The sequence below is a fragment of the Drosophila persimilis genome, unplaced genomic scaffold (genome assembly GCF_003286085.1).
Source record: "Drosophila persimilis strain 14011-0111.01,24,50 unplaced genomic scaffold, DperRS2 tig00000700-arrow-arrow-pilon, whole genome shotgun sequence".
Taxonomy (NCBI): domain Eukaryota; kingdom Metazoa; phylum Arthropoda; class Insecta; order Diptera; family Drosophilidae; genus Drosophila; species Drosophila persimilis.
The window spans coordinates 370,276-383,042 of NW_020825340.1; the positions used below are offsets into that span (position 1 = coordinate 370,276).

Genomic DNA, 12,767 nt, shown 5'->3' on the forward strand with positions numbered 1-12,767 from the left:
TCTTCTGATGTCATTTCTTTAACTTTGTAGAGTATATAAATTTCGCATTTAAGAAACAATTGCATTTTATACTATCATAACATTGAACTTGAGTGCGCTTAATGCGATTGCCATTCAAAATGTTTCAATTACCCGCAACTCTTTCGCTTTTGTCGGGTAAACCGCAGTAATCACTTAGGGCTTACGCCTGTCGCTAAACGAATTAGAGCCACGTGGCCAGGACAACTCCGACACTTCCGAAAACGCAACATGTGAACTCCCACTCTCACTCCTACTCTTACCTCGGCCGAAGCAAAAGCCTGGCCACGTGCCGTGGTCTTACCGGCTGCTCAAGTGGCAGAGTGTGCCATAGATATCTATGTGGTAAAAGACATCTAAGTGGAGGCGTCTGCGGGCCGCGATTTCAGAGATTCCAAGTGGCCGACGGGGACGGGTGCCACGTGCGGATCTGTTATGATATGCGCAAATTATCGCAAATTGCTGGCATAAGTGAGGAAGACTCTAGAGTGTCAAGGGTGCTAATTGAGCTACATATATGCCTCCACGGCTTCTGTCCTGATTTGTATCAAAAGTTTGGTTGGATGGCTAATACTTAAGTTGACTAAAATTTCGAGTCCATTTGGTGTTAAGATCAAGAATACTCTTTAATAACCTAGATGCAATTTAATCATTTTTATACCTCAAACCTATTTAGAGTATAATGTTTAGTATCAGCCACAAGGAAATAAATATCTCAGTCATTCGAAACATTTTGTCGAGAATAAATCTAATAAAACTGTTCATTCATTGGAAATAGTTCGTCGAAAATATATCTTAATCCCTAAAATTAATAAATGAAAATGGATAAAGAAAATAATGAGTGAAATATAGTGAAAAATAAATTGTTAGCACAAATAGGAATAATGAAATAAAATAAATTTATTCCGATCAGCACTTAAGCCGAAAACCAATAGCCGGGAAGTAAGAAGTCGGGAAGCCACAGCCCGTTAAGCCCCCACAATATCATCAACCAAAAGTTAAGTTAAAGATACATAGTTCCGTACCTTGCTGTACGTTGTTTCACTTTGCGATGTACCTATTGATACTTGATTGTTTCCATTTGATATGGTTTAAAATGAAACTTTAAAATTCAATTACAAAATAACCCTGCCCGACCGTGTAATAGTTTATAAATGTACTTTCTTGATGAATCGGGATATATTGAGGGTATTTATTTTTCTAGATTTTTCTTGCACAGGTCCTTGTATTGAACATTTACCCTAAACTCTCCCACTCATGAATCTATAGCTTCTGGGTCTTTTCTGCGGAGGGGGACACGTTCCTCAAAAAAATACAACACAAGTCACTGGGGCCCATACGCAATGCCGTCCATATGGAGGTCCCACCGCCTCGGGCTGTCAGAAGCAGGATCAGGAGCAGGGAGAATGGCGGACACAGTCCAGAACAAGCGATATCAGGCCGGGGAAGGCTGGGGCGTACAGAAGCAGAAACTTCCACAGAAGTTCTACGTCATGCGATTGAGCTGTACAGAGTTAAACATTTGGGCGGTACATTTGCAGCCTGCGATAGTTGTCCCTCCTACTACACGGTGGAGAAGCTAATTTGCAAGTTCCAAGTTGCGAAAGTGATGGTAAGTTATATTTTACCAAACAATATTTCACCAAAAATTCAACATTTTTTCGTTCGAAGACAAAGCTGATATCCAAGTGACTTATCCCCACGGTCGTACCCTGACTTACACTTACACTCTTACACAACTAAAGAAGAAAATTAACAAGACGACCTTCAAAAAGTTATAAATATCTCGGGATCATAATTTACGGTTTCCAAACCTACTCTGCTTGCATGTTGGGTCGTAGGTGAATGACTTTTAATTGCCGCTAGAACTGTGTTGCTTCGTGGATGGCCAGTTACTGAATGTGAGTTCGACAGCTTCCAGTTTTTCTTCACTCCTCAGGATTGCTGGTTTCTATTTTATACCCGATACTCAAAATTAGTATAGGGGTATATTAGATTTTTGGTGAAAATGGATGTGTGCAACGCCCAGAAGGAAGCGTTTCCAACCCAATAAATAACACCCCATATATATTCTTGATCAGCATCAATAGCCGAGTCGATTGAGCCATGTCTGTCTGTCCGGCTGTCCGTCCCTATGAGCGCCTAGTGCTCAAAGACTATAAAAGCTAGAGCAACGACATTTTGTATTCAGACTTTTGTAATATGTCACTATTCCAAATGTTTTGTGGCATCCACAATATCAAAGATACGAGAAATTCTTTAAGAAAGTACTTTTCAAAACGATTTGGCATTCGGTCACGGTTTTTTTGTAATTGAATTTCAAAGTTTACCCACATAAATTGGATACAATCAAGTATGCCCTTAAATAAAATGACAAAATATTCCAGCTAAAACAATAAAAATATCATTTATACTACCAAATAGATTGTAATTATTTGTAAGTCGCTGTATTTTACATGAATCGATAATCTCAATCCTAACTATTTATATTTCTTTAAACCTAATAATGCTTTTTCGCTCCACTAGTTAATAGCTACTTTCAATAGGTTTACACTCTTTACCAGGCTCATTTGACAAAGTAAACGGTCCGAGCTGCATGTAGTTCCAGAAAACATCCCTAACTGAGAATGTATTGCCACCCAATTTAACACAAGCCGCCACGTGTCCCAGACTCCTTTTCCCCTAGTGTTGTTGATATGCCTGACCAGCTCAAGTGCTCCTCCGACGCGTGTGGCTAATTCGCTTTTTTCGAAAACCACAATGCATATCAATTACTCTATTAATTGAGAGGACGGCGCATGTTGCTGTTCCGGCTGCTGAGCGTGGGTCGAAAAGGAGAGGCGAAAACACATTTGGCCAATAGGAAGAATTTCAGCTTGCTCACACCCAAATGAGCTGAAACTCTAAGAGAAAATGACAGACAACGCAAACAAAAATATCGAGCATTTACATCCGCTTCGTTTCTTCGTCTCGCATTCGATTACGAGCCAAATATTGAATATTCCCCTCATCCGAAAATGCTGATTGGTGCTATGTCTATATTGGCAAGCGCCTAAATTTAAACATGAGTCAGATGGTATGTTGCGCTTCAGGAAAAGTGGAACTACCTGAAATTAAGGCACTGCCAGAACCATTGAAGAGCTCGCTCATCGGCATGAATCCAGTTTCAACGCTGTTCCTGCAGTCCATCGTACATTCAATTCATGCTTCCAAAAGTACTCATTCGGAGCACCAGAAATAGTTCCCAATACGGCAAAAGGTCAACAATTCTATTCAACATTTCAAATCAAAGAACAAGTGTACCACAGTGTACTTTATGGGCGGTGAGGGCATCAATCGTGTAGACCACGAACGCGGCCTCGCTAATCACGCTACAATAACCTGAAATCGCCAAAAACCAGGCGCATACTCGGCGAGCTGGATGACCCGACCTATTGAATGATCACAATGAATCATTGAAATTCATAAAATCACACATGCCTTTTCCATCCGAAATTAAGCATAGCGAAAACGTTACAACTGGCGACAGAAGTGGGATTGAACAATGGTTAAATTCAGTCTTACAACTCGAACAATTAACGCAGGAATTGGCAGAGCGGGAGTTACCAACAAGCGGCTTGAAAGCCGAAGGAAAACCGGTTTCAAACTAGAGGAATCACGAGTACCTGGATAAGTTTTCGTTTGGAACTAATTGACTAATTACGCATACTCAATTGCATTAATATAGACAATTTGAATGGCAGAACAAAGTTTGCCGTATATGAGAATAATGCCCAATGAGAATAAATATAGACAGAAAGACATGGCTCAATCGACTCGGCTATTGATGCTGATGAAGAATATATATACTTTATGGGGTCGAAAACGCTTCCTTCTACACCCACTTTGAGTAAATGGATAATGAAAATAGTGAGTGAATCGGCGATATATTTTTTTCTTTTAATTAATTTAGGTAAAAATGAAGCTTTGAAATGCAATTACGAAATTACAGTGTCTGTCCGCCAAATAGTTTCTATTAGTACTTTCTGGAGAAAAAGCGATCCATTGAGTATATTTTTTTTTTTAGATTTTTGGAGCGCATGTCCTTGTATCGACCATTTACCTTAAACTCATCCACTCACGAATCTATAGCTAGAAAAAATTCCTCAGAAAAAATACAATGCAAGCCACTGGGGTCCTGCCCATACGCAGTCACTCACCTCCCCCGCCTCGGGCTGCAAGGAGCAGAAACAGGAGCAGGGAGAATGGCCGACACAGAACAGTCAAAATAAGCTATATCAGGCGGGGGAAGACTTGGGCTGACCGAAGCAGCAGCTACCACAACTGCACAGGCAATACGGTGGTCCTACATAGCAGCTTTCCCGACAACTGCAGGACGGACAACAACGAGGACAGGGCGGCAATAACCAGTGCGCAATAGGCAATCAGCGTAGCCAGTATTTCTTTTAAACGTTGAGTGTATCTCCCGATTTCAAGACACACATAACACAGGCAGACTTACTTCACAGTTACCGCTAACATAAACCACTATGCCTACCGACTTGAAATGTAGTATTTTAATGTTGGTATGTTAAAGTTGTTCTTAAAATATTTAATAAATAAATACGTACATATCATATTCATATGGCAAACACAGAAAAAAATTAAATCTATCCATGTATGCTACATTGTAGGCTAACTAACAGATAATTTTTCCTTAATTCTTCTTACTTAAAAATAAACCCAAGAATCCTCTGAGTTGAATTTTTCCAACTATCCAAATAGATTGAAAATATTTGTAAGTCTCTGTATTTTACATGAAGCGATAATCTCAATCCTAACTATTTATATTTCTTTAAGCCTAATAATGATTTTTCGATCCACTAGTTAATAGCTACTTTCAATAGGTTTAGACACCTTACCCGGTTTATTTGAATAAGACAAACTTTCCGAGTTGCATGTAGTTCCAGCAAATATCCCTAACTGAGAATATATTGCCACCCAATTTAACACATTTAACGCGTGTCCCAGACTCCTTTTCCCCTAGTGTTGTTGATTTGCCTGACCAGCTCAAGTGTTCCTCCGACGCGTGTGGCTAATTCGCTTTTTTAGAAAACCACAATGCATATCAATTACGATTTTTATTAAGAGAACGGATGTTGAGAGCATGTTGCTGTTTCGGCTGCTTTGGTCGAAAAGGAGAGGTTTTTTATGAGCCTGCAGGCGTCTTCGTCACAGTGCAAATAGATGCCGAAACACAATGCCTGCGATTTGGACAAACAGATGAACACATACATAAATTTGTCAAATCCAGGCTCAATTCGGGGCAGAGCCCATACGAAATGTGCCCCAGGCCAATGAAATTCTAACAAGCGAAACAAATTCAATTTTTCAGGGTGTTCCCGATGTGCAACCCCTCGCTGGCATTCGTTCCGAACACGTAGAGCGGCGCCTTAGGCCAGTGCAGGGAAAGTGCTACTCGTCCATTCAGCACCGTCAGAATGGAACGATTTCCTCTTCGTACAGCGGATCCAGTTCCAGGACGTGAGAGAAGTGGATGCTTGCTTGGCTGGTCCGCGGCAATGACAAGGACGAGGAGTGTGAGTCCGAGGACAACTCAATCACATCTGGCAAACAGGAGACTCTGTCTGAAGGTACTTGCCGGCAGATTCGCACTTGGAGCCCCTTGACGCTCATTTTACCTCGGACCCTATGATCAGGGGCTGGCGGATGAACTTCTTCGAGATCCGTTGAGGAATCAGAGGTTATGTGTCTGAAGATCTTTTTGGGCATCATCACGGACGAGGACGGTCTCGGCGAGTCGGAAGTAATATGCACAAATTTTTTAACTCGTTTTTTCCCGGTTTTCTGTGTTTCAAATGTTGGCGTAGACGCATTGCTGTCTGTGGTGATGGAATAGCTGTGGCTTTGACTGCCTGGTCCTGGCTTTCTTCGTTTCCTCTGCGGTTTCTGTCTCTCTTGGAAGTAGGATTCAAAGTCGGTGCGCTTGATCCGAACTCGGCATTCACGCATCTGCTTCAAGTCCTGGAGAGTAAGAAGATTTAAGCGGACCTCGGCCGTGCGTGTTAGACACTCTTGGATAAGGCGTTTGGTTAGGTCGTCATCGTCATTTGGTGGATATGTTGATTCTTCTCCGTGGCTGCTTGTGTTGGAGCTTGGTGAAGTTTTGAAGCGCTTGTTTTTATATACCTGAGTAGTCGTTTCCGGCAAGAGATCTGCCGCCGTCGTCGTCGCTCCGTCTCCCTCCTGTACTCCAGTTCCCGTCTCCTGGCTCACCTCCTTCTCTTTTTCATCGGGCTGCAACACGCCTGTCTCCATATTAAAATCAGACGATGTGGCCGGCGGAGGCGTTAACTCTTTACTTACACCAAACAAATTTTCGCAGGGCTCCTCGGTGGAGTCGTGCATGGCCATCGTTGAAGTTTCCGAATCCACGCTGTCAGTTTCCGATGGCCGGCGCGTTTCTCGTGGCACCGCAATCCCGTCTTTAGAGTGCGCTGGCGGGGTCCCTCTTAGAGTTTGCCAGCTCCTAAATTTGTTTAAAACTGAGCTGCATTCTCTCAGGCTACTGATATCGCTGGTTACATCCTGAAGCTCTTCTTTTTCAAAGCTCCAGATGTCGGCAAAGGCCTTGAAGCCGCTTGTTTCATTGCTGAACTTTGTTCGGCTATCCAGCAGATCGCCGAATGACCGCTTCTCCGGATTCGGCGCCACTTCTGGGGATGGGGACTTTGGCGGCTCGGACTCGGCCATAGATATAGGTTCAGCCTCAGGCTCGCGCTCAGTATCTTCTTCTGGTTCGGAATGGACAGCAGAACAGATGGTGGGGGGCGATCGGCGACCACTTCGCATGCTCCGATCCATGTCAGAAAGCATGGCATTGGCAACCATAGCAGCAGCTCGAATGCGTGTTCTTCGGCCCGAGCCTGTGTAATAGGCCTCCGACTCGTCTGAGGCTGCCTCCTCCTCCTCATCTTCGGAGATCACTAAATAAGGGTATATGTATAATTATAAGAATCAACAAATTGGGGTTTGCTTACCTTCATCCCAAAATTTGCGCGGTGGTTTCCGCTTCTTGGGCTGCTTAGGACACGGCTCCTCTTCTTTCTCATCGGCGCTCACTTCAGCCAGGTTTGCCGCATTCTCGTAACCCTCCTCAATGGTGCCATAGTCCAGTTGCGGGCGGTCCTTGTACTTGGCATAGTCAATTTTAAGAAACTCCAATCGATCGTTAGCCTCGGCCATATTGAGAGCCACGAACTTATTCTTCAGATCCTTGCTCTTCAGCAGCGCGTTGCAACGCTCTTGCAAGGTGGACCAATCAAGGGCCCACGAATAGCGCTTGTTGCGCGGCTGAAAGATCACCGTCAGAAGGTCCTTTACAAAGCTACGCGGCAGGCGCAATGCCTGCAAAGCCTTGTAGATGGGCTCGTAGTCTCCCACAGGGGCACTGTGATTAGTTATGGTAACGATTTCATCGACATCAATTGTGGAGCTAAGCAACTCGTATTTGATGCTGAAAGGAGTTTGTACACTGCCGCCGCCCCTAGGCCCGGCTACCGCTCCGGCTCCGGCCCACTCATCATCAATGAAGCGCTTCTTTTTGATGCGAGAACAGCGCTTGACTTCATTATAGTTATTTGTTGTCGGATGGAGATAGAAAGCTGTCAGCCAGAACTCCGCCTCCATGAAGCCATGATCACTGAACACCTTGGCCAGATCCGCGTAGTTATTTGATAGCTTGTGCTCTAAGTTAAGCATAAAGTCCGTTGTCAGGCCGGGATGATAGCGCCAAATTTCTATGGCATTCAGCTGCTGGCCAATGATCTTCAACAACAGAGCAATCTTGGCAAACTGCCAGCCTCGGAATTCCTGTGTAAAAATAGACATTTGAGCATTCTATGATGACATTAGTCGACTCATTTGACTTACACGCTGTGCCAACAATTTGTAGACAAAGTCCAAGACCTCCTCGTTGTTGGGTACATTTTGAAAGACGGGGTCTATTTGCCGATCCAACTCCTCGTCGACATCTGCCAAGGGCTTCTCATCATCATCGAAGTTCTTGTAGTTGCCAATGTTGCTGGCTCGATTGCCCTTGCAGATCTGTTGCTGATAGTTAAGATTCAAGTTCACGGTGTACGGCTCGGCATGGCTATTCCGCTGAGACTCCAGCTTTTGCAGCTCGTTCAGAAGAAAGGTCTCGCTATTCTCCCTCTCCTCCACATAGCGATACATAAGGACCTTAAAGTGAGGCAAGTGGGTGAGGAAATCGTGTTCGTTTAGGGCCATCAGCTCCAGCAACTGGTTACCCAGTACATAGCTTGTGTAGGCCTCCAGCATGACGGCGAACGAGGTGACCAGATTCAGCTTAAACTTCTTGAACACAATCTGCTCGAAGAAGCCGCTTTTGCTTAACCGCAGGCGTACACACACCTGTGCGATGAGACGAGCAGGAGTAAAGTTGATGTTCTCTGCAATTGGAGCTTCTTGCATGATCAAAGCATAAAAACGTATATTGAACATCTGTAAAGGATATCATTGATAAATTCATAAATGCGAAAGATTTCTCTGCTTACCATGTTGTCGATCACATAACCCCTATTTTCGTCCATTACGAAAATAGTCAATAGATATAAGTGTCCCACCAATGTTATGGCCGTCTTCTCATGCTCCAAAGATTCAAAGCTTGAATTGGCATTGGACTTGAGCCAAGCTGCCAGGACCTTGAGGGAGAGTTGCTTCACTGCCTCAAAGTTTCCCGCATTGAACAGTTGTATAAGCCGCAGCAGTATGATGTTCAGATTCTCCTGCTGCAGGAACGTGATATCTTCAGGAAAATGGAAGACACTCAGTAAACCTCCTACATGCAGCATTCCCCCACTCACCTTCATGTGTGGCAGCCAGCACGGAATGCTCAATGTTGTGATGCTTGTTCTGTCTCAGGTTGGCAAACAGCTGCTGCAGATAGGGCACGCGCCAAGGTTTTCCCTGAAGCCTCAGGATATATGGCCAATCGATTTTGGAGAGCCCCTCGATCTGGGCAAAGGATGACGTTGCCTTGCCCAGGTAGTAAAGTAACATGCGTTTTAGGCCCTCCGAACAGCTACTCCATTCTTGGCTGAACCACAACTGCAGCGAGTGGTGCGCCAGCACTTTAACGACATGACGCAACGAATCCTCCCTCAGGCCATCAGGATTGGGTAGCTGGCAAACCTCCCAGCCGTAGACCAATTGCATCAATCGTTGGTTCCCCATCAGCTCAAACACATCCACATCGCTGCTTTCAGTGCAGAACACGAACATTTTCTGTAAACAAAGGTTAAGCAATAGGCGATGGCGTGGTTGGGTCGGCTCAGACTTACAGCTGAAAACTCATCGTAATCGAGCTTTGAGGCACAGTCAAGAAACTTCTGACCATTAAGCAGTTTTAGGGGCAAAATTACTTCCATTTTTAAATATTTTTATCACGGAAATTCACTTGTTTGACGGATTTTACATTTTTTTGGAAGCCGGGCCGGGCGTATGCAGTGTGACCGCGGATTTATCGATCAAATATACGGTCTGACCCTCAGAAATATACCAAAACATACCGCCTCATTTTCAAAATATACCTTAAATATACTGACGAGTTCAGGTTCTATTATACAATTCCTCGTTTTTGATATTACGACGAATATTACTAGCTAAATAGAACCCTCAGTTCTGCCCACATAATTTTATCCGATTAATGAATCTATTTGCTACACAATTGGTTAGTTTTTAGTCCTTGCTTTTATTGTATTTTGGCTAAAACAAGGCATAAATAAAATAGTTCTATAAAAAAAACAGTCCCAATGTTGCTGGTATTTGAAGACATGATGCGTGTATAGGCCTTTGTACACCCTATTTCGTTGATTTTATATGAAGATCAAACGTAATTTATTAAGACCTTTTCTCAAATTGATATTCTTTAGACATATTCAAGTACATTATTAGTATCTTGTATATATTTAGGTCGATCCTGATACCTACTGAGCCTTGGAAGACAAACATTGTCTCAATTCTATGACATCCATTTCCCCCAGGGTATGTGTGCATGGAATGGGACTCATTGTTGTCAACCGGTTATGACGACTAATTCTTGGTTATTCTTTCTTCCGTCGAATATTCCCAGCTATATAGAACATTTAGCCATGCCCACATTGTTTTACACGATTGATGAATCAATTTGTTACTTAATATGTTTATTCTAAATACTTGCTTTTATGGATCTTGGCTAAAACAAGGATTAAACAAAATAGTTCAACAAAAAAAACATTCGCAATGTTGCTATAGCCTTTGTTTACCCTATTTCGTTTATTTAATATGAAGATCCTGTTTTCATGCATATGATTATTATTCTTGGTCCCTGTAGAAAGACGCTGAGCTGCAAAATATCGTTGAAATAGGTTTAAAACAGGGACAAAATTGTTTTTGCAATAATTCGAGCCTGGGATGAAAAACATAAAAAAAATCACAAACAATAAAAATCAGAAATAATCATTGTTCAACAAAAATAATAATTATACAATAAAAATTAAAAATAATAATTATAAAAAGAATTATGCAATATAAATCAAAAATAATAATTATTCAGTAAAAATCAAGAATAATAATTATAATAACAATTAGTCAATAAAAATCAAGAATAACAATTATAATAATAGTTATTAAATAAAAATCAAGAATAACAATTATAATAATAGTTATTCAATAAAAATCAAGAATAACAATTATAATAATAGTTATTCGAAAAAAATCAAGAATAACAATTATAGTAATAGTTATTCAATAAAAATCAAGAATAACAATTATTATAATAGTTATTCAATAAAAATCAAGAATAACAATTATAATAATAGTTATTCGAAAAAAATCAAGAATAACAATTATAATAATAGTTATTCAAGAATAACAATTATTATAATAGTTATTCAATAAAAATCACGAATAACAATTATTATAATAGTTATTCAATAAAAATCAAGAATAACAATTATAATAATAGTTATTCAATAAAAATCAAGAATAACAATTATAATAATAGTTATTCGAAAAAAATCAAGAATAACAATTATAATAATAGTTATTCAATAAAAATCAAGAATAACAATTATAATAATAGTTATTCAATAAAAATCAAGAATAACAATTATAATAATAGTTATTCAATAAAAATCAAGAATAACAATTATAATAATAGTTATTCGAAAAAAATCAGGAATAACAATTATAGTAATAGTTATTCAATAAAAATCAAGAATAACAATTATTATAATAGTTATTCAATAAAAATCAAGAATAACAATTATAATAATAGTTATTCGAAAAAAATCAAGAATAACAATTATAATAATAGTTATTCAATAAAAATCAAGAATAACAATTATAATAATAGTTATTCGAAAAAAATCAAGAATAACAATTATAATAATAGTTATTCAATAAAAATCACGAATAACAATTATTATAATAGTTATTCAATAAAAATCAAGAATAACAATTATAATAATAGTTATTCAATAAAAATCAAGAATAACAATTATAATAATAGTTATTCGAAAAAAATCAAGAATAACAATTATAATAATAGTTATTCAATAAAAATCAAGAATAACAATTATAATAATAGTTATTCAATAAAAATCAAGAATAACAATTATAATAATAGTTATTCAATAAAAATCAAGAATAACAATTATAATAATAGTTATTCGAAAAAAATCAGGAATAACAATTATAGTAATAGTTATTCAATAAAAATCAAGAATAACAATTATAATAATAGTTATTCGAAAAAAATCAAGAATAACAATTATAATAATAGTTATTCAATAAAAATCAAGAATAACAATTATAATAATAGTTATTCGAAAAAAATCAAGAATAACAATTATAATAATAGTTATTCAATAAAAATCACGAATAACAATTATTATAATAGTTATTCAATAAAAATCAAGAATAACAATTATAATAATAGTTATTCAATAAAAATCAAGAATAACAATTATAATAATAGTTATTCGAAAAAAATCAAGAATAACAATTATAATAATAGTTATTCAATAAAAATCAAGAATAACAATTATAATAATAGTTATTCAATAAAAATCAAGAATAACAATTATAATAATAGTTATTCAATAAAAATCAAGAATAACAATTATAATAATAGTTATTCAATAAAAATCACGAATAACAATTATTATAATAGTTATTCAATAAAAATCAAGAATAACAATTATAATAATAGTTATTCGAAAAAAATCAAGAATAACAATTATAATAATAGTTATTCAATAAAAATCAAGAATAACAATTATAATAATAGTTATTCGAAGAAAATCAAGAATAACAATTATAGTAATAGTTATTCAGTAAAAATCAAGAATAACAATTATTATAATAGTTATTCAATAAAAATCAAGAATAACAATTATAATAATAGTTATTCGAAAAAAATCAAGAATAACAATTATAATAATAGTTATTCAAGAATAACAATTATAATAATAGTTATTCAATAAAAATCACGAATAACAATTATTATAATAGTTATTCAATAAAAATCAAGAATAACAATTATAATAATAGTTATTCAATAAAAATCAAGAATAACAATTATAATAATAGTTATTCACTAAAAATCAAGAATAACAATTATAATAATAGTTATTCACTAAAAATCAAGAATAACAATTATAATAATAGTTATTCACTAAAAA

General features: G+C 38.0%; 1 protein-coding gene across 3 annotated transcripts; it reads right to left on the reverse strand.

Annotated features, from left to right (window-relative positions):
• Positions 1 to 4,696: 4,696 nt before the first annotated feature.
• On the reverse strand, positions 4,697 to 9,526 carry LOC6601422. 3 transcript variants are annotated; one of them, XM_026992094.1, is made up of 7 exons: positions 9,384 to 9,526; positions 8,907 to 9,327; positions 8,598 to 8,848; positions 7,951 to 8,544; positions 7,059 to 7,890; positions 6,385 to 7,004; positions 4,697 to 6,315 (listed from the first exon to the last, which is right to left on the reverse strand). In XM_026992094.1, exons 1-7 carry the CDS (start codon positions 9,468 to 9,470, stop codon positions 5,494 to 5,496), a joined length of 3,627 nt encoding a protein of 1,208 aa, XP_026847895.1. In that variant the 5' UTR covers positions 9,471 to 9,526; the 3' UTR covers positions 4,697 to 5,493. The 3 variants fall into 3 exon arrangements, with proteins under 3 accessions (XP_026847895.1, XP_026847894.1, XP_026847896.1); XM_026992095.1 differs by having other exon boundaries at positions 6,224 to 6,326; XM_026992093.1 differs by having other exon boundaries at positions 4,697 to 7,004.
• Between the last annotated feature and the right edge of the window lie 3,241 nt (positions 9,527 to 12,767).